The sequence below is a fragment of the Vicugna pacos genome, chromosome 15 (assembly GCF_048564905.1).
Source record: "Vicugna pacos chromosome 15, VicPac4, whole genome shotgun sequence".
Lineage (NCBI taxonomy): Eukaryota > Metazoa > Chordata > Mammalia > Artiodactyla > Camelidae > Vicugna > Vicugna pacos.
The window spans coordinates 42,115,405-42,138,991 of NC_133001.1; the positions used below are offsets into that span (position 1 = coordinate 42,115,405).

Below are 23,587 nucleotides of genomic sequence, written 5' to 3' on the forward strand. Positions count from 1 at the left end.
GTTGGGAACTGAACCCACAATATTTCCCAGGTATTGCCTGTACATGAAATGTTCAGAAAAGGAAATCTACACAGACAGAAATGAGTTTAGTGGTTGCCTGGGGTTGGAGGTGGGAACAGGATTAATTCTAATTGGGGGATCTTACTGGGGTGATGGAACCATTCTAAAACTGGACTGATGGTGGTTGCTCAAGTTGGCAACTTTATTTTTAAAAATCATTAAATTTTACACTTAAAACGAGTGAATTTATGGTATCAAAATTATACCTAGAAAGTTGTTTTTAAAAATTTGGGGTGTTAATGCAGGCATTGCTTAAGAACAGAGCACGACTGAAAACTCTGAGCAGGCAGGGTGTCAGCCTTGTGAATATCAGGGGAAACAGGCCAGACAACGGGAAAGCCATGCAAAGACCCTGGGGCAGGAGCACATCTGCTGCATCTGCAGTGCAGCAAGAGTGCTAGGGTGGCTGGAGCTGATTATTTTTAGACAGGAAAGTAGGAGATGGAGAAAGAAGGAAGGTCAGACGGAGGAAGGTGAAGATGGGGATCACATAGAGCTTTTTTACATCACAGGAAGGACTGCGGCTTTTACTAAGAGAGAAAAAGAAAGGTATATGAAAGTTTTGGGCAGAGGAGTGACAGGCTCTGGCTTGCATTTTTAAAGGACCACACGATGTAAAGAAACTATAAAAGGCTCCATATAACTAGCTACGTCCAGAGTTACTGACCTCTCATCTGACTGGGATACTATATATTTGCCCATAATTTAGAGTTTGAAGAGACCCTCATGAAAGGTATCACCTGGGAAGCTTATAAAATTTGGAGTCTCACATCCCTAGCCCCAGATGTTCAGAAGTCAGGGGCTGGGGATGTGCAACTGACAAAGTACAGAGACAATCTGAATCATGTTTATCTAAGGAAATGGCCAGGGTTAATTATAAATAAACATCTCAATTGATTATTTTATACTATTACAGATAAAGTGACTCTTTTTCCCCATTCTCGAAAAACCTTACCCAGTTGTTTTTTTTCCCAGCATAAATTTCCATGTTCTCTCCATACTGCGGCTCTTCCAGTAATGTCTGGTATTCAAACATGAGGCGGGAGCTCTCACGGAGGCGGCTGCATTGAAACTGGTGATATTGTTGCACAAGCTCCTTCACCACAAGTAAGAGACATTCAGGATTTGATGGGTTCCAGGAGGCAAGGTTCTGTAGAAGCCAAAAATAAAAGACCAGTAACAAATGAATTTTCGTCCAAGTCCAGTATCACATTAGCACACCAGCACAGAGGGAAAAAAGAGATGAAAATCTAGGAGAAACAGACTACTCTTAACTAACAATAAACTCAGAGCTGAAGTTAGAAGGGTCTTTTGAGCTTGGTGATTTCTCCTGCCTTCTGAAAATTCGTGCAGAAAATCAAGGAGGAATTCCGTTGTGAGTAGGCAGAAACAGTGAAGTGTAAAGGAGGGTAGTAATAAAACAAGAAACTTAGAAGACCGTAATGTTAGTCCTGGAAGATTTAATTTGTTTCTTATCCTTTTATAATTTTAATTTTTTTCCATCTGCACCTAAAATCAGCATTAAATGCTAATATCATTCAAATGAGATCCACAGACCATCGGCATCCGTAATATCAGATATAAATAAATGCTCTGTAAACATCAGAGCCCCACAGAAATATATGCATAATGGTGGTGGTTCAGCCTGAAAAAGATACAAATAGATTAGAGATGAGGGAAAATACCATTAAGAAAATGCAAAGTTCAGAGAAAAAGAGGAAGGAAATATGTGATAGCTTATGACCAGGAAAGGAGCTGGGAACGGGGGAAGATCTGGTAAGTACAAAGAGATTTTCAAGCTCACGTTCATTCAACAAATACATATCAAGTACTTATTATGTATCAACCACTGTTGGAGGCAGTGACAAGAACAAGCCAAGTCCTTGCTCAAGGAGCTTACATTTCAGTGTGCCAAAATAAATAATAAATAGTAATAAATACTGAGAAAAATACAGCGTGCATCCCTGAAACCTGGTGAAGGAAGGGCTTCAAGAGAAAGAAGTGATCAGTTGTGTCAAATGGTGTTGATGAGTTAAGATGAGACCTCGGAATGGACTGCAGGGTCTGTTAACACGCAGGTCAGCAGTGTCCTCAGCAAGCGCTATCTCGTTGAAGTAAAAGCTTGACTATGGAGGTTTTAAGAGAGAACAGTTAGAAGGAAATTGCTGACAGCTAGTGCAGACAATTCAAACTGGTAACTAGGGGGAAAGTGGGGTCAAGAGAGTTTTGCTCAGATGTCTACAGCCTGGCGGAAGATCCCATAGAGAGGGGAAGACATGCTGACATAAAAGGGGGAGAAGGGAATACCATGGGAGAGAATAATGAATAGGTAGGTAGGAATGGGATCTCCAAGAGGGTTGGCCTTGGAAATAAGCACAGAGAGTCCATCCACAGAAACAAGAGAAAAGGCCATCCGAGGAGTAGGAATGCAGGCACGCAGTCCCATGTGGTGGCAGGAGCTTGTGGTCATTCTCTCCTGAGAGCTTGTATTTTCTCCTTGAAATAGGTCATCAGCTGAGAGTAAGGAAGGCGGGGGCGGGGGGACAGATATTGGAAGTTGGAGAAGAAAATGTGAAATAGTCATTTAGAGCAATAAACAATAAATGGACTGGGAAAATGGAGGAGGGATTCCACATATCACTAAAAGCCCCACTGAACTTGGATCTTTGAGACCAGTTTGCATAAATTCCCTTGCCTGGGTGCGATGCAATGTGGGAATGGGAAGAATATGGATTTAACAAAGGTAGGGATTTTGCCAGGTAAATACAAAAGGAAGAGGGGCAAGTGATCTCAGAGAGTTTGCAAAAGAATGATTATAATTATGGACCATGGACTCTCAGCCAGGAAAAAGCAAAGTAAGTTCATAAGGGAAGTGAGAATTAGTGAAAAGGTGGTAGGGCTAATGGTCCTGGTGAGCTGGAAGAATTGTTAGAGTTTAGATACTAAAAAGAACAAATCAGAAAGACAAAAGCGATCCTCAGAGAATGGGATGTTTGCAGCTGAGATGATGGAGGTGATGGGTAACTGGTCTGACAAGGTCTGGCTGACAGTGTGTCCAGTTGAGGAAGGGGGAAAACGAGGTCACTGGAGGAAAGTAAGTCTGGGACTGGGAGGCCAGCGTGTTGGAAGGCGCATTTATATGAATATGAAATCACCTGGAATCATGACAAGAGCAATACTACTGAGAAAGTAACAATAAGCCATGTGCTAAAATCTTCAAAGAATGTCTCTGGATGACAAGGAGGGAGTGGTGGGGCTTACTGTCTGCTGGCCTCAGTTCTAAAGCTGGGGATGGGGGTTAGGGAACAGGGAAAGACAATCTCCTTGACAGGAGCACTGAAGAGCAGGAACACCAACCACACCTCCAAGTACAGTGATGTGAGAGGTAGGGGAGAGAGATTAGTTCCAATTTATTTGAGAACATGGAGGGAAAGACAGAATCCAAGGGCAGAGGGTCTGAATATTCAGTCGTCAGAGTAGTGGTCATCAATCTTCATAATGGAATCACCTAGAAATACTAATGCTTGGGCTCTACCTGCCCCCCACCTCCAGATTCTCATTTAACTGGGTTAATCTGGGGTGTGTCTTGGGTATTGAGGTGTGTTGTTTTGTTTTTTCATTAAAGCTCCCCAGGTGATTCTAACACGCACCAAAGGTTGAGAACCACTGTCTTTGAGAAAAAAAGGGTAGAGAAAAAGTAAAGGAACTTCACTAATAATAGCCCATGTTAATACTTAAAAACACCCAATCTCTAGAAATCTACAAACTTAGCATCCATAAGGAAAACACCACATTACAAATGTTCAACAGCTGAGAATTACACAGCTTGCTGAGTCCTATATAAGTTCTAAGAACTTTTCATATATTCAGCTTAATCCTTATGACAACCTTATAAGTTTTATTATTATACCATTTTATAGATGAAGAAACAGAGGTCAAAAAGTAGTTCTGTATCTTGTCCAAGCTCACAAATGTTAAACAATAAAGCTGGGTTTCAAACTTACGTAATGTGGCTCCAAGTCTCTGATTAAGCACCACAGCAGAAGTTCTTACACATTTGGTCTTAGGAACCTTTTACACTATCTTAAAAAGTATTAAAGACCCAAAGAACTTCTATATACATGAATTATATGGGTTAAATTTACTATATTAAAAATCAAAACAGAAATTTTTAAAATATTTAATTTTAAAATAACAGCACTACTACATGTTAAAATAAAAAGATTTTTAATGAAATAATTGTATTTTCCCCCAAAATCATGAGAAGCATGGCACTGCATCATATTCTTGTGAAGTCTCTTTAATGTCTGGTTTAATTAAAGAGCTGGATTCTCATATGTGCTTTTACAGTCAATGTTATAACATGTTTTGGCTGAAGTATATGAAGAAAATCCAGCCTCATTCAAATATGTTCTTTGAAGAGAGAGGACTATTTTAATAGCCTTTTCAAATAATTCTGGATATTCTTCTTTGATACTCCACCAAAACTCCACAAGTGGCAGTTTCTTAAAGGTTAGTTGCAATGTGGAATCTGAAACTATATCAGTAAATATTTTACACTCTTACTCTAAATTCCATTTGTCTATCCTGCACTCTAAATGGATCTTTGACTCATCTATGACTGTATCATCATGCACTGGTCATAGAAGATACTGATTCACTGAGTTATGCAGATCTTCCAAATGTTGACACATTTCATTTATATAATATCAGAAAATCACATTCATTAATATTATGACCAATCTCACCAGAAAAGTCTTCTATCAAAAGAAAATAAGCAAAAGGTAAAGAAAGGCATCCTTCAAAAGGATGGTAATTACTTTGCTCCACTGCATGGGATGACTTAGGGAGTCAATGACAATGGGGATATCACTAAATGCTCTTTTATTTCCAGGAAAGATAGGTCTTAAGGGATATCCAAATAAAGACTTAATAAACAGAGTTAAAAATAAGAGCTCCAGCATCATATAGTAAATGAAAGAGGGCCCTTGCTACAAAGTGATTTGATAAGAAGAGTACAAAATCCTTACTGACAAACCTCTGGACCTCAAGAGCCTGAAAATTCCTTTTGAGCTACTCAAGATCACATTTAAAGTACCAATAGGATGTAACAACACAATATAGAACTTAAAATGATCATTATGTAGCTTGCTATGCATTTCCTTCCGAGATCATCATTAAACACTGATAAAGAGGAAAAATACACAATCTCCCATTTCCTGGCCATGTATTCAAGTCCTCATTCCAGTACAAAAAGAAAAGGCCTCAATTTAAACTTTTTAAATTCCATTATTTCTCTTTAGCCATTGGCAAGTTACAAGCCTATATCCACATAATTTTTTTTTAATTATGAAAGCATTTAAGCTGGCAAATATCTTACCAACTTGAATTCATTTCAAATGATTCAACCTAATTGTTAAATGTATAGTAAAGACATGCCAAACAGTCCTTTTCCATTAAACACAACTTCCCAAAACATGGAAATGCATTTGACCTCTTCCCAGTCAATGCACACTTCACTGGGAAATGACTTAGCTGAAAAACATTCCCATCAAGGGAAGCAGAGACATGCTCGATATGAAAAAATTCCTCTACTGCTGCTGCATGACCACTTTTACATATTAAGTAATTCGTGCTTTGAACTACTTTGCCTGGAAGGGGAGAACACAGAAAATGTACAAGATTTTGGTCACTTCCTAAGACTAAAGCATATTTTAAAAACAGATCTAACAATGCAGGACATTGGGGCTTTCCTCTCTCAAGTAGAAGATAGAAAAAAATGCCCGTAGCTTCTTCAAGGAAAGAGTGAGGCAGCATAAATTAACAGGGCTCTTTACGAAAAAGAGAAAAATAAGTTTCTCTCTCTATGCACAAAGTTCTTATTCTACTTATTTTTGCTAATGCATGGAAGAAGAGGTCTGAAATGAGGATGGTCAAGAGAGTAGGCATAGGACACATAATATATTAACACAGAAAAGAGTCATGAAAAATGCACTAGGAAAATGTGATAAAATGCAATAAAAGAAAATAGACAAAAGCAAAAGAATTAACTACTATTATGAAACTTTATTCATTCTCACTAAAAACCTATGAAGCACTCCAGGGAAGGTATTACTCCAGTGTTTTTTAAAGACTGGTTAACCAGAGAGGTTGAATAACCCTAAAGATACTCAAGCGTCAACAACTGACAGTGTAGACTGTAAACTTACCAATTCTCCCCCATTCAGGTCACTGAAATCAGTTTCTAACCAAAGAGCGGGCCTCTGCCTCATGGTAGTCACAACCTGTCCCACGTCCAGATCCCCCACTTGGGCTCTCTGGCCAGGCTCCCTGACCTGAGGGACGCTCCTGCTCATGTGGCCCTCAACCTTCCCACATTTCTCTCAAATACACTCCACCACACATGTTAAACTCCCAAATCACTGGCCCTGCAGACTTGAAAAAGTCCAACCTTTCTGCAGCTCCTAATGTGAGCTTCTTTATTCGAGAAACAGTGAAGGCTAACTTTTTCAGATGACGAGCTCACTTCACCCCCAATTTATGTCTCACTCATTCAAAGCAAGGCTTCTCAGCCATACTGAAGCAAATTCATTCACAAGGACACCAATGAAAGAAGAAAGTTGGGAGACAATGTACTAGGTTCAGATCTTTTGGCAGATGAAGAACAGAAATAAGCCAATGGGACTATCACTGTCTAATAATGAAGGGAAAAATATCTTGTAAGGGAAAAATTTTTTCTTTTAAAAAATAAAGCTTATAATAAAAATTGTCAATTAATAAAAGGATGAAGTACAGGAATAAATTAGAAATATTTCTTTAAAAAATCTAAAACTTCTTACGACAAAGTTTTGCACTACTCTAACATTGTATATAACATACAATACTGTACTATAAATTTAAAGTTGCTAAGAGAGTAAATCTTAAAAGTTCTCATCACAAGAAAAAGAAATCTGTAACTATGCATGGTGATGGAAGTTAACTTTATTGTGGTATTAATTTCACAAGACATACACATATCAAATCAAAATGCTGTTTGCCTAAAACTAATACAATGCTATATCAGCATTATATCTCAATAAAAAGTTAGAAAACAATAAATGAAAAGTATGTTACCTTATTAGTAAGCAAAAAAAAAGTGATTTTCCTGATTTCTTCTTTTTCATAAAGTCTCACTGAAATAATACTATACAAATGGTAAAAGAAGTAACATTTTTCCAATAGCATAAAAGAGTATAAAGAATAAAGTAAGTCTCCCTTCCAACCCGCACTATCAGGTCCCCACTACTCTCCAAGAAGACTACTCATATCCCCCAAGGAGCCATGCTGGGACCCTGTAGGGCACCAATGTTTGGCCCTTCTTAGGTATTCCCACAGATGACCACTGGCTTTGCTCACTCTGTGCTTCCTCCTCTACTCTTTGAAGCTCTGTACCTTGCTTTCTTCCCATGGTTCAACTAGCCCCCTTGGATCAGGTCTTAGTTTGAACTTATTAGCCTGATTTTCACTCCAAGACAGGGCCTCAGTCCCACAAATTGTTTCTTGTTCCCACAGACACACTGATTTGGCCTGCCTCTCACCACGCATTCCCCACAAGAGAAGAAAATCAAGCAATAATTCTGAGAAACAAAGTTTACATCTTAAATTAGCCAATCTCTATGAACATTTGCTGCATCCCATAGATTTTGTGTGGTTCTCTTTTCATTGTCATTTGTCTCAAGATATTTTTAAATTTCCTCTTTGATTTCATCATTGATCCATTGATTTTTTTTTTTTAGTAGCATGTTGCTAATCTAGTGAGGACATAGTTTAACAGACACTTTTACAGATGAGAGCTTGGTACTAGCAGTGTGTGTATACATATATACACATTTATCAAAAGTCTTAAAAATGTTCATCTCAATACCTCAATACCCTTAGGAATCCAGAAATCCTATTTCCAGAAATCTATCTAAGAAAACAACAAAAATAAGGGGAAAAATCTTCATAGGCAAAAATACACATATTCATTTACAATGTCATGAAACTATAAATAACCTACAAGAAGCCTGATAATGAGAAACAGTTGAAAAGCTGTTATAGTCATTCAAAGGAATAATATGCAGCCAATACATTCACAAATAGTCTGCTACAGCATAGAAAATACTTCTGTTAAAATATTAAATAAAGACAAAATAAAGTATATATATAATGATCACAACTTTTGATTACCCCTATGAGATTATGTCATCCCCTTCAACCCTCCACAGCAAAAACCATCTATGTACAGAAAAACTACTAGAAGAAATGTTAACAACTAATGTCTATAGTTGGGAGCTGTTTAGAAGAGTTTTTCTTTTCCCTTCTTTCTAATTTTCTACATTTTCCAAATTTTCTGAGTATATGTCTATACATATGTATGTATATGCATGTATGTGCACATGTATAACACATGCACATACTTTCATAATGGAAAAAGATAAATCTTTTAAAATAAAATAGCAGACTTCAGATATTTCATTCCAAACTTCAAAGTTTAAGAAATTCCACTTGCCATCTATATATTTTAGGAGGTCAGCCTTCAATCATCTCTTCTGATCAACTAAAAGTGAGCCAGCTTCATAGCCTTCTGGAGGATAAATCTTGCATCATTTAACCCTAAATAAATATGCTTCAAGTAACCTTGAACTTACTGTTTTTTAAGTTCCAAGCCTCACTGAACATTTCCAGAAAGCTAATGCAATATGCTATAATGTAATGGCTATGGCTGCAGGAATTTATTACACGTCTCTCAAACAAAACTCTTTTATATTACACTCCTTGAATAGAAAGTTGTAGGAACTGACCAATGGCATCTTACATTTCTACCAGAACTATAACTGGACAGCATGAAATTTTTATATGTCACTTTATCAGGAAAATACAAAAGATAACAAAAATAAATCTTCTATTTGACCTGTTTTTAAGAAGACCAAGTATTATTGGAAATGAATGTCTACACTATACATTAGGACAGGGTTAAGTATTTATAGCTATTCTAATATATCATCTGAAACAATTTAAATGAAATTTTTTAAACATTTATTCATACTTTCTTAAAATATACCAACTTGTTAGCTTCTTCAAGTAGAGTTAATATAAATTTGGGAGTGGATGAGAGGAAAACTGAATTAAAAGAAATTAACTTTACAACTCCTCAGGGCAAGTCTATTCCCTTTTCCATAAAACTACCCTTCATCTATTTACAGTCATGTGGTTAACAAAAAAGACAACACAGAACTCCTAATCATATCTCTTATAGTTATAGTTAAATTGCAGTTAATGCTTTTGGATTTTATATTTGAGAAGCGTCAACTATTAAGAACAAAATAGGGTATGTGAAAGGAGAGAGAATATCATAGTTGTATTCTGCTCTAGTACAATTTGCAGAGTACTCACAGAAATAAATATTGATAAGGCAAAAATTTAATTAAGGTAGTTCTATAATCCTCAGTGGCTTTATTTTCAAATATTCTAATAATTCTCTTCATTCTTGTAAGCAGAGATTTGAGAATGTTGCCACGTTCTTTGAAGTTGTTGTTAATTATAGTCTTGAAAACTCAGTAGGTTCTTGAAAGCACAGAAGCTAATTAGAAAGAGAAGCAAATATGTGACATCCAAATGAGTAGCTAAGAAGATAACCAATATAAGGCCACTTTTGGGACTAATATGGATGGGCTAGTAAAAGTATTCTTAGAAGTACAGTTAAGTTAAATCCTCACACCTACTTAAGAACTATGTCTGACAAGTAAATAGAATGTATTCTGATAAAATGTACCAATTTGCAGCCTGTGTTCAGTGGCTACTGCTGGAGCAAGGAGTAATCTGAGTAGGAGGCACTCCAACCTCTTAACCTGCTTTAACCAGAACACTTGTCATTCTGTTTTTGTTTAGTTTGGGTTAGGTTTGGGTTTTGTTGAAGTTTTAGCCAAGTTGTCATTTGAAAAAACTTTTTATTTTTTAGAAAAATGGATCTAGTCTAGTAAGTGGTGAATACTTCAGTGAAATCTTATGCTTCTTTTATCCTTCCTATTTGTGACCATCTTCATCTTAATATTGGAAGCCCTCCTGGGAGGAATCCAGAATTATAAAATGGCCTGGAGAACCCTGAAACGTGCTAACGAAAAACACTTTCTCTAGTTTTTAGGACTTTAGCCCCAAGTCACCAAATTAGGCTATGTATATAGCTCGTGCGTGGAGTATAAGGGATTTATCTCCTTATATCATCCAGATCTTGACAATAAGCAAAGTGGAACTGCCATCTTCCCCCAAAAAAATCTAGTCTGGGGACAGCCATGGCAGCTTCTGGCTGTGGTCCTGTCCCTGCCTTCTCTAGAGCTCTCCAAGGTTCTGACCTGCCTGTCAATCAACAACCAAGTTCCCTAGATTTTTTTTTAAACTTTTTTGTGACCTAGGATTTTCTAAAAGGTCTTTGCAGAAAAAATACAGCAGTCCATTCTTGGTTTACAATCAATAAAATCTTCTGGTTACTAGTGGTAATGTGATACTAAGTCTATGTCAGAACATGACAATTGTATACCCTTGAGAAGAAATAAGTAATGTGTTGGGCAAAATACACGAATAACTTAGTTGCCAAGAAATCACTTTCCCACATGATTTTGTGATAGAACCAACAGGCTCATAATAGAGAAAAAGCAAAATAAGGAATCCTAAATCTGAACTTTTAAAAATGCCATTCAGTAGGCAGTCTCACCAACAGTTGCTAGGTAAGCAAAAGTTTCAATTAACAGAGGAGTTCTGGGGCATCTTCAAATATCTACCAAGAGATGACCTACCCAGTGCATGACACCAGAATTTCTCTACCACCCTAGTTTTGTGCTAGGGTAACAGAATCATTGGAACTGGCATACTTATTAATTTTCTTCCACAGGCAAGCATGCTTTTAATCTAAAATATACAAAAAGTATCTCAAAATGATAGCTTTAGCTCCATTTAGAGAACTCGAAAAATTGTAATATCCCTTTTTTTGCCCATCAGAAGTTGCTGTACAGATGATCTTTCAGCTCCTCGTAAAAAAAGTGACCAGCACGCAGCCCCACACCATGTTGAACTACCACTTCAAATAGGTTTCTGGAATCACCCAGCACATTTCTAAGTTCTGCTTCGTTCTCTGGAATTAGGGGTGGAGAGATGGAAGCAAACTAGGGTGGGAGGGAGCAGGGGAAGGAAGGAATCTCAAATCACATCTCTTGATTCAGCCTTCCTTGTTTACTAAGAAAAAGAAAGTAAAAAGCAGATTCCTTTCTATCTTGGAACCCTCCCCCAAAGTGGAACAAAGTTGAAAAGAAAGAACAGAGTACTCTCCCCAGAACCTTCACTAGCCTTTCGTCTCTTAACAATATAACCACTTAGAGAACAGGGATGGTATCTTTTCCACAATATGTATAAGAGAATTAAGACTGGAAACACTAAAATCACTAAATAGAAACACTTTAGAGAGTGCTGAATTTAATGGTGACTAAATGACTAAGATATTATTTTTATATACACAACTTTAAGGTGATATCTTATAAACACAAAATCAAACCTATTTGGGAGAGATGGGTATAGCTCAGTGGTAGAGAACATGCTTAGAATGCATAAAGTCCTGGGTACAAGCCCCAGTACCCTCATTTTAAAAAAATCAAATCTACTTGAAGTTGAAATGCTTAAGTTTTACATCTACTATTTCTCAAAAAAGGATGAATAAATAATATTATTAAGTTCAATTTTGGATAAAATGCCAGTGTAGACTAAAATTTGATTAATGAACCCTAAGCACTAAAAATCTGTCTGGCCAACAAAGTGTTTTAAATAAATTTAAATTCCTTTAAGTTAAGCATGCATCCAGTTCACCAAGACGGCAAAAATTACAAAAAAAAAAAAATCATTTTGTGACCCCAGATTGGCTGTGGCTCTGAAATGAATGCTACTATTGACCTAAGTCACCGGTGCCACACGCTTTCTCAATCAAGGCTACTCAGACTCTGAGAATGAAAGGCAACAATGCAATGGCAGAAATGAAATTAGCAAATATGATTTCTAACTTAATTCAAATTGTTTTTCCTGGGGATGTATTTAAATTGTCCAGGTTGCTCGAATATCATCCAGGGATGTGATTTTGAAGGAAACAGCTTGTTACTGGTTTTCCTGGCTGTACTACAAGAAACAACAGTGTGAGCTTATTTTAAGTTAAAGTGTGCTTCTGTGTTTCTTTACAAGAAATTAACTGCAATCATTTAGTTAAAGCAAACACTTTGTGAGGGTTTCACTTTTCATTAGAAAATGTCTTGAGGAGTCTTTTTTTTTAATAGGGCTGGGGTTTTTTTTTTTTTTTTTTTTATTGAGTGTTAGGAGTACTTGATGTATTCTGGAGAGGAGTCTTTTAAACTCAGAAGATCCTAATCCCAATTTCTGCACATAAATTTAAAGCTTGGAGAAAATTATTTAAATCATGGTGAAAAATGATTCAAGCTTAGTGATCCTCTGCTGGCACTGAGTGTTTCATAGCCAATGGGGAGTCACAACATCACAGGAGTTCAGTCTCCCGGATCAAGACAACTTTTTTCCTGCCTCAGTCGGGACCAGACCTCAGGGTAGATTCTCAATTCTTTTCAACTATGATAATCACAAAGAGATCCATAAGAATGAGCAGAATTGAACAAGACAGAGAACAAACAGCTTCAATCAAGTTGTTATTTTTATTAGAGAAGCACCTGCAGGATCTGACACCTGGTTTCTGACCTCTGCCCTAAATGATTTCCCTAGCTAGACTTGGCCCCTGGGCTACAGTGATTTATCCTATACAACTGCTTCTCCTCTCCTGAGCTGAGCTTACTGGACTTAACTTCAGACCCACAGTATTCGCCAGACTCTCCTCCTCTTAGCCAAAATCCCAGTCTTGGGCCTTCCTGGCCAGCAGTCTTTGGAGCAACCAATGTCCTAGTAACACAGTTTGTGTGTAAATGATTAGGGGAAACTGAGCAAGGAAGAAAAAGCAATGCAAAGTAAACCATCAACTAAAGGAAATGATATCCACAAAATACAATACACAAAGCAGGAAGAGCTTTCAGTATCTTTATCCTTCCCCCTAAAAACTCTACCTCACTTCACGTCCAGATAACGTCCATGGCCAAAAGCCACATTCAGTAGATATCTATTGTTTGATTTTCAACATCCCTTTCCCTTCTTCTGGTAACAAAAACCCAAATTTCCTTTGGGAAACCACCCCTCCCCATTCTCAGGAATAGGTTTTGAGTAAGAACTTCCACCTCAAGCTCCAAAGGTCCTGACTGCCGAACCCCATCAACATTTCCTAGGCACCTAGGAAATTCAGCTACAGGCACATATCCAATCAAACCCAACAAGATAAATGAAGACAGCAGCTGAGACTTCTGAGAAATAAAAGCGTTCTTTCTTCCCATGGTAGAAGAATATAAAGTCTGAGCTAGAGTAACAATTTTATATTCACAAAGGAAGAGACTTGAGCTGCTGGATGGGCATGGAGACTAAGAATAAAGTCAACACAGTGGAAGGCAGGGTAGAGAAGAAATGAAATAGAAACTAGGTCCTCAAACGGCATTATTGTAGCCACTGGACCAAACCTTATCTGAAGCCCACCTGCGGTCTTTCAAGTTCTGTAAGCCAATGAATTCCCTCTATTGTTTAAGCCAGTAATGAATTAGGTTTTCTATCACTAAAAAAAAAAAAAAGAAAAAAAGAAAAAAGAAAACAAAAGAAAGAGCACTGATACACCATATCACTATTTTACTTCCTCTAAGACAAAGAATAGAGGGAGAGGTGCATAAATTCATAACTATTTAAAAATCCTTTAATCCAAGTTATAGATTTGATTTGGTCCTTATGTTTTCTGCCAGAGACAATAGTTAAGCACCTTCTTACAGTTGCAGCAGAAAAATCTACATAGAGAATTACTCTATTTAATTAATGACCCAACAATGATTATAGTCATTTCTCTTAAAGAAAAAAATAAATAAAAAGGAAAAAGATGGAAGAATCTACCCTTATATATTACAACTCATTCAATGCACCTAAAATGGATCTGAAATAGGTATCTGAGATATTCCCCATTCCAGAGCTTTTCAAACATTATTCAAGTATTTGATTCAGTGGGTAACAAAGTGAGACTTTAGAAAAAGCCAGTAGTCCTGTTGATGGATATAAAGGAGAAAAGTGAACAATCGGGCCAGACCTTATAAGAACACTTTGATTACTGACACATGTCTTGGGTATGCATACAACAAGCAGCACCCAGCTCTTCATGTGCACTGAGCTTAGACAGGAGGTCTTTACTGCCTTCACGGTCCTGTAAACAGGAGATATTTTTACCTTTCCTCCACTTGAGTGAAACATAATCAGCACGGACAAACTGAACTACAGTGTCTTATGAATGCTGGCTCCACGCCAAACTTCAAATGTGTACCTTTGACCAGTAAACCTTTACATCTCTGCACAAATTCTCCCTCCAGAGAGACTGAAAATGGGCCCCCACAAAGCAGCCACAGTGACTGTCTCCAATAATTTGTCAACTTAGCAATACATAGTGATTACTCAGCTGCATCAATTTTCACTTCCTTAAACTTACCATCTCTCTCCAGTCCCCAAAGCCATTCTTCACTAGTTCTTTCAACACTGTGGTAATCCTCAAAGTCAACTAAAGAAAAGTGTCTGTTTCAAATTGTACCACCCAAACAATCTTCCCTGGGTCTCGGTTAGAGTAAATCATCATGAATACATACCCTCCAATGAAATGCCTCAAGAACCCTAACAAGGCCCTTATATCCTGAGCCACCAGTATCTATTCCTATTAACTAATTTTCATCAAATAGAACGGGGTTCTTTCTGTCAATAAAAACCACTTTAAAAAAAAAAAAACTCTTAACAGAGACTGTCAATATGTAATCTTCATTGACCAAAGAAGCTTGATATCTCTCAGCAAGTACAGAAAACTTTTCCCCCTACAGCTATAGTTCCCATCCTGGCTACCATCAGAATAACTGTGAAAACATCTTCTAAAAAGACAGATTCTCAGATCCTACCCTCTGAGACACTGATTCAGTAGGCCTGGAGTGATACTCACTTCTTGGCCCTAGAGTATCTGTTTTGTGATTTTTGGAGTCATGTTCAGACACTCTGATAGCAAGGCAGAAACCCAGAAAATTTGATCATGTTTCTGACAAATTTCCTTATTGTGATCAAAGACCCAAATAATTTCACATAAACTCATTAGGCCTTCACATAAGATCCACTGTCTAAATGATGACTAAAGGCTCCATCCTCTAGAGCTTTCCATTCGAACTGCCCTACACATCCCCAGGATGCAACAGAATGTGTCTCCAGACCTATGACCAACTTCTAACAATAACTGACACCTGGAACTCAGGGCTATCCATATCCAGAAAAAAAAAAGTCTCCAATGATGGAGAGTCAACATCATTCTTGCAAATTCCTATTTCTCCTACAGTAGTAGATTCTACTAAACTTGATCCCCCATCTGCCTAGATCTGCAATATCTTTCTGGCTCCTCCTGGGATCCCATCATCTCTAATTTAATATCATCTATGTCTCAGGAAAAAAACATCAAGTAGCTTACTAAACGGTGTGATTATTCTTAAATTGTACGTATTTGTTTGTGTTTAATTTTAAATCACCATCTTTTCTCCCAAATGTTTTTATGACGGCTCCATTTATATCAAGAAATTACAGAGGGGTTGCAAATTGGCAGCCTCAGCCTGCAGACATGCTTTCTTTGACCCACACAAAATTTTTATTTGAAAATCTTTAGACAAAGTATACACACTTCAGTAGGTCACAATCCCCACCAATTACAACTGCTTTATGCTGATCTTTTTCACTCATTTGTATTACTTGGCTGGCTCCTTTAGGCATCTGAGTTTGCAACACCTGAATTACGATTTTAGAGAATTTACTAAGATATTTTTCCTTCCTTGGTTCCTTTACTTATGGTACCACATAAGGTGTTTACTGATGTCACATAAGCAAAATGCAAAACGAACGGCTAAAGTTCCTCAGGCATTGAAAATTAAAGATAAAAAGAAAGTTCTTCTATTCCATGCACCCACTAATGTTCATGAAGAATGACCGATTGTCTGGGTGATAGAGTTATTTCATATTATCTCCCCTCTATTAGACTACATAACTATCTGAGAACAGAGACAGTATCTTATTCATCTTTGCACAAAGGATGTGTTAGACACCATGGGCTACTCAAATTATTTGTCAAATGAATGATCACCACGATTCAATACATTATAAGCCAAGTTAAATATATTAAAGTATCTGAAATTTTTCCAGGGTCAATAAAGATACTGGCTATTGGGAGCCATGCTAATCTGTGGTTATGAGCAGAAGTAGACAAAAGAAAACAGGACAGCAATTCTGAAAATACAATATTGCAATATGACTAATTAGAGTCATCAATCATTAAAAGTTTGAACAGTCTGAAAAAATACTACCTTAAAAGCATTTTAAGGTATAATTTCTTTCCAAAAGTGAGCACACTTAAAATAAGAATTAAAAAATTATTAAAACAAAATCAAATTATCATGGCTCAACAGACAAGGTCTAAGGGATATAAAATTGCACATTAAATCAGTTCCCAGTTCAAAAAACCTGCAAGAGATGTTGATCTTCCTGTTTTTCATAAACCTTATAATTGTGCTTCCAGAAAACTACCAAGCATCTGCCTCTATGTAGCTAATTCTTTTAATCTTGGAGGCCTCACAAGGAAATAGGGAGTGCACTGTGCCAGGATCACTATCTTCTCCAGCCAAAATCATTATGCCTTGGAGCCAATTTCCTCCTGGTAAATTTTGATCAAATTCTTTCAATTTGCAACTTCCTCAGTACTGGTAATCACTACACTTGTCACAAGTCTGTATATATGTGTTTCATATTTAACAATATACATGATCAATTTAACAGTAGCCTATACACATGTGCACTATATATATGTGTATCTATATATGCAGCCACACATATATATCCATGCATGCTGGTTCCTGTAAGTCTCTTTACTTACACTCTGCCTCATTTGGGCTTTCTTAAGCCAGTGATAACTCTCTCTGGTAATTAACATTACTTTGGAAATCTACATTAATGAACTCTACTACACAGCTACAATATAATGCAATCGAGGTTAACAATAATTCTGATGGGGTAAACAGTCCCTTAAAAGCTTCTGAATCATCACAGAAAGATCAAATTATGTTCTACTTTTAGTGGAAATGGTATTTTATCAAAAATCAATTATTTTAAAAGAATTGGTGACCTATATACAAATTCTACAGTAAATTTTTATGAGTCTGAATATTCGATTAACCAGTGAAACTTATTTCATAGTTATTCTTGATAAAGTAGAATTTCTGTAATTTTTATATATGACTCATCTTTAAAATGTACATATTTACATATATTATTAACAGGAATTGCAGATTAACCACAACACCATATTTTACAACTATGATACACAATTCTTTAGTCCTTTAAGTGCCAAACTGTTGACTCTCTAGTTGTTGTCGTTATTCTTTAAAATAAGCCATGTTAAATATAATTTACCTTTCCTGGTGAATCAAGGTCTTTATTATGAGAGCATATTGTACTGCTACTTTTTAAAAACAATAATATCATTAGAGGTTTTTAAGTGAATAGGGCCATCTCTCCTTAAAATGAATGACTTCAGGATAACTGTACCTTTATAATCCCTCTGTTGCTTTTGATAGTTTTTTTCTATCTACTATACACACATTTGTCTCATTTTGCTATAACCAGTGTCATTGTAAATTTTAATCTTCAGTCATGTGTTCTACACAATTATACGAATAAAAGCTAAAATGCCTCTATAGCTCATGTATGAAATAAAGCAAATAGTCCTTATCACAAAATTCAGAACCTCTTTTTTTTGGGGGGTGGGGGTTATTTTTGATTTGTGACTATGTACCAGGTGGTTGAAGGTGCACAAAATCTGGGACACAGATCCACCTACCAATTCATAGGAAATGCAGAAGAACAAAGGAACGTGTTAAACCATACCACAGGAATACACTCAACAGAATCTAGTCTGCGGGAATTTTATAAGACAAATGGCTCTGCTTCTTCCATCATAATTTGCAAATAGAGGGGGAAAACATGGAGAAAACTACAAGTTAGAAGACATTTAAAAGGTGTAACAATTAATCACAATGTGTAGATTCTGATTCAGAAAACTTGAAATTTGAACACTGGTTATCTCATGATGCTATGGAATTACTGTTAATTTTTTTAGACAAGATAATGATATTTTGGTTATGCTATTTAAAAGATTCCTCATCTTTTTTAGTAACATACCAAAATATTCACAGATGAAATGACAAAATGTATGGGATTTGCTTCAAAATAATATGCTAGGGGTTAAGTGGATGAAGGTACAGATAAAGCAAGACCGATAATGAGTTGACGATTAAGGCAGCTGGGTGACAGACCCACAAGGATTCATTACATAATACTTTCTACTTTTGCATGTGTTTGAAATTTTCCATAATAAAAAGTTTTTTTTAATGAGGCAATTCTATAGTTAGAAAGAAGCTTGTTTTGCTTTGATTTCTAAAAATTATATCTAAGAATAATGCTTTGATTTCTAAAAACGGCTAGCTATAAATTTATGCTAAAAGTTAAAGAAGCTATATCATTAAACTAACCTTACTCTTTAAAATTCAGCTAAAAGAATTTCTCAGTTTTCAAAATCTTCATTAATCTTTTATCTTAAACGTTATTAACATCTTACCCTGAATTATTTTCTTAGAAGACAAAAATTCTCACAGGGTATGTTGTAAAACAGCACAAAAATTTAGATCACAGTGTTAATGCTTATAAGTTAAAAGGTACAAAAAAGTACTAACAAAAACTAAGAAATGGCTCCTAGGCTCTCTTCAGGAAGTCAAAGTCATTAGGTTAATGGATAGTATTTCAATTGTTTATTTTTAGTCTTAAATTCGTTGAAAATTACTATTACAGATTTTCTGATTCAGTAAAATATTATTAAGGCTGCCTATGATTTATTCACTATGAACTAGACATTTAAAACATAAATCTGTAACTAATCCCAAAATTATTTCTTGTCAGTTATATTCATATATCAAGACAAGCATATTTCATCTTTTCCTGATACTAAAATGCTTTTAAATTTAATGTGGGTGAATTTAGTGAATTTGGGTTTAGGAGTAGTATTACCTGGGTAGGGGTTGAAAGTAAAACAAATAGTTAACTTATGCTTTTAATACAATAAATTAGTTTTCAAATTAAATCAACCTTCACTGGGAAAATTTTACATTTTTAAAATAATTCCCACAGAATCTATGCTAAAAGTTCATGTTAACATTGCAAACATCTCCAAATTAATAAAATAAATAAATCCTTATAAAATGTGCCTTTAAACATACAAATTATATAAAATTATTATATTAATCACTATTCTCACCAATTAATTTTTTCAAATCTTCTAAAGGACTCCTTTGATTTTAAAATGTGACTGATCATTTCTGATATCCTATATTTTAGCTACTATAAGTAATTAGCTACCTTTCTTCTGAAAAATCTATAAAAATACAGATTTTTTACTTTTTAATCTGGCTTCTTCATAAGTGTTCTTGAAACATATTCAAGAAACCGCATTAACTGTGCTAAATGTTTTGCTTACAATAATATTGTGCTTCTACGGTATTTTCATATCCCAACAACTTAAAAACATTTTTTAAATATATACAAGGTCTACTGAGTCACTGTTAGTTCAAGGCTACAAATCACTCTGTGGTTGAATGATTACATCAGACCAGTGGAAGGGTTGAGCTGGCACTTTACTTTGCAGGTTTAAACATCTTGGCTCTCCAAAGCTTGTGTGGGGGCTGCAGTTTGGCATAAAATTCTCAGCCGGATACAGATAATTTCTCTGAAAAAAATGTTTTTAAACGACTAAGGTTTTTTTGCTCTTTAAAAATGCTGGAGAAAGCATACATTAGAATCAGTTTCAAAATTTAGAATACTCTTTCCCTTTTTAATGTTCCCATCCCTGTAGATAACCCAAGTATAGCAAAATAATCCCAAACCTAAAGACTTTCAATAAGTACAAAACCTCACTTCTATATGAGTTTAAATGTACATTCAAAAATCAGAATAAATTGCTTCCCGGTATAAAGGGAAACTAAAGGATTTCTCTGAAAATACAAACATATGCTAAACCTCCTATAGTAAAGATTATATGTTGCCCTTGGTCATTTTGGCTTCCACACAGTTTTATTTCCATTTTTCCATTCAAATGTTGCATTCTTTATTCTTGACAACAGCCTTGTGAGATAGGTATTAAAATTAGCAGTTTTATTAATAAACCGATAGATCCTAAGTACTTCGGCCAGCATAGTCCACATAGTAATCACCAGAGCTGAAACTAGAATTCAGATCTGTCATATTAACCATATTCGTTTGTAGCACCCTCAGTTCGCAGCCCTGGTTGTACACTAGAACTGGCTTTCTAAAACCACTGATGCTCAGGGTCTAAACTAGACTAAATAAGTAAATCAGAATCTCTAGGAGACAGGAGGCTCGGTATATTTCCAGTGGTTCTCACGAAAAAATAACAGTATTACACAAAGCAATACAAGAACAGAAGAGCAGAAAGAAGGATGGCAGACATGGTCAATATTAAGTCAACCACTTTCAAAGCCAAGCTTTAATGCCATTTTCTTTTCTCACCCTATAGACACCCACGTCCCCACTCCCAAATCAGTAAACATCAAGAAAAAGTCACTTAATTTTAATATTTGCCTACATGAAGTATATTGGGGACATAAGTCCTAATGTCCACCAAAATGTGTAAGGGAATTCTAGTTAAAATACCCTCTGGATGAGTCATAATTTTATACCCTCCTTACTGCTATCTCCCTTCACTATATTTTATTGCTCCTCATTCCTTTCTGCATCTCTCATCTTCCAACTGAAATCTTGTCTTCTCCCTGAAAAGTTAGTAAAGGTTTGCCGATAATGAACTCTCTGTTTTTGTTACCTGAAAAATGTAATAATTTCACTTAATTCCTGAAGGATATTTTTGCTAGATACAGAATTTTAAATGGTCATGGTTTCCTTTCACCACATTAAAGATATCATTCAACTGTCTTCTATTTTCCATGTTGCTATAAGAAGTCAGCTAACAGTCAAACAGTGGCTCTTCTATTTTCTCTGGTTGTTCTTAGATTCTTCTTATTGTCTGGTTTGCTGTAGTTTTGCCATGATGTATCTAGAAGTGCTTTTCTTTACATATATCTGCTTAGGATTAAGTGGACTTCCTGAATCTAAGGAATTACATTGATTAATTTTTGTATGCTAAATATATCCAATTCCTTTTTAAAGTGTTTTATTGTGAAATATAACAAGTATATAGACAAGGTCACAAAACAAAAATGTGTAACAACTAATAATCATAAAATTGACACCTGTGAAAGGAATGGAGCATATGTACAAAGCTAAGCTGACCAGCACTCTCCATTGCCCATAGCAACAATGTTCATGGATATGATGACCCAAATGAGGCTAATCAAGACTGACAAGTCTCAATTCTAAGACCTTTGTTCACGATGTCAGACTTCCTCTTCCTCTGGTGTTGTGATGTTGACCAATAGGCGATGTACAAAGGGCCTGAGAACAATACCAGCAAAGCAGAAGTAAGAGCAAAGTCCTGAGGACACTGTTTGATCCCCAAACCAGTCATGCCCCAATCTAGCTTTACCCCTGGTCTTTTCTGTTATGTGAACCAATAAATCCTCTTTCTACTTAAGCCAGTTTGGTTACATTTTCTGTTATGTGAGTGCTACCAGGTTCTAACTGATACAATTCATCACGTGATTTCCCGTCTTGAAGCATTCTCCATCTAAATTTTGTTTTTATTTTTCTTTTCTACTTTATATCATAATTATCTATAGCCAGATTTTCTCTGCTACTGAACTGTGAGCATGGAGCACAGTGGCTGACATGAGAGGTATTCAATAAACATGTACTGAAGAAACTGTGATATCAATGAATCATTCATCTTTGTATTCCTAACACCTAGTACAAAAGCTTAAATATAGTAAAGACTCAATACATGCTTGCAGAAAGAATTAACTACCAAATAATCAGGTGGAAATAATACCACAAAAGAGCAGAGATCAGGATACACACAAATGCTATCTTAAAATAACCCTTTCCAGAGGCTAGAATGATCCAAGTGGTAGTGGATTAGAGTTGGAGATATCAGTATAAAACCATGTTTCATTTAATGTAGATACAAAGGGTTAATATGTAAAATATTTATGGATATGTGTATTTCTTTCCTCTGTTAGCTGAGAGGACTCAAAAAAATGACACCCCAGTAGTAACAAGCACACTTAGCACTCAGATCTTGGTTTCTAATACACTTCTCCAATAAATAAAAAGAACTAGGGCTTCTTGGAGAAATGGCTGATTCTGAGACTAGAGCAGGAAATATATAAGATGGGCCTAAGCATCCTGTGGTGGTATAAATTAAGAAAGTGCCCCAAAAAACAAGCTTATAATAATGGGGGTATGTCAAAGGGATATAGGAGCCAACTGAATAGCTTCCAACGGCCAAAGCTGGAACAATTTCAGTAACAAAATAAACAAAGTAGTATCAGATCATAACCCAAAGTATAAAATAAATATCTACAAGTCCACACTGATGTAAATAAGAGATGTGGAAGAACACACAAATCTTCTATGCAGAAGAATTCCAAATAATTTAAGTATTCTGTCCTTAAAGAGGTAGAGCATAACTCCCACTCCTTAAGTGTGGGATGCACACAGTAACTTCCTTCTAAAGAAGATAGTATGGAAAGGAGGAGAAAAGAGTAACTTTACAGTTGAGAAACCTGACAAACACTTTCCCAAGCCAAGTGATCAACGTTAATATCAACAGTGATAAGTCACTGATAGTGTGTACCCTAGATGTGATGTGATGAGAATGGCATTTGACCTCTGAGGCCTTCCTACCAAAAGCCCACAACCACAGTCTATCCATGACAAAAATATTAGACAAATCTCAGTAAAGAGACAAACTATAAAATACCTGACAAATACTCCTCAAAACTGTCAAGGTCATCAAAAACAAGGAAAGTCTGAGAAACTGTCACAACTACAGGAAACTAAACAGACAAGAGAACTAAATGCAAAGTAGTATCTTCGATGGGATCCTAGACAGAAAAAGGACATTAGGGGAAAATGAAGGCAATCTGAATAAAGTGGAGACTTTAGTTAATAATGACGAATCAACATTGGTTCATTAATTGCCACAAATGTATCACAGTAATGTAAGGTGTTAGCAATAGCCAAACAATGCACGGTACACAGAAACTCTCTGCACTATCTTTACAATAATTCTGTAAATCTAAAGCTAAACGTTCTGAAACTAAAAGTTCTAAAAACTTTATTTAAAAAATACATTGCTCTTCAC

The 23,587-nt window shown here is 36.0% G+C and overlaps 1 protein-coding gene across 5 annotated transcripts in view; it reads right to left on the reverse strand.

The window, feature by feature from the left end:
- BABAM2 (BRISC and BRCA1 A complex member 2) overlaps positions 1-23,587 on the reverse strand; it is a 357,253-nt gene that overhangs the window by 246,285 nt on the left and 87,381 nt on the right. For all 5 annotated transcript variants that reach the window (XM_072937993.1, XM_072937994.1, XM_072937995.1 and 2 more), the window contains exon 5: positions 1,016-1,210. In XM_072937993.1, coding sequence (XP_072794094.1) covers positions 1,016-1,210 — 195 coding nt within the window. The remainder of the gene's footprint in view (positions 1-1,015; positions 1,211-23,587) is intronic.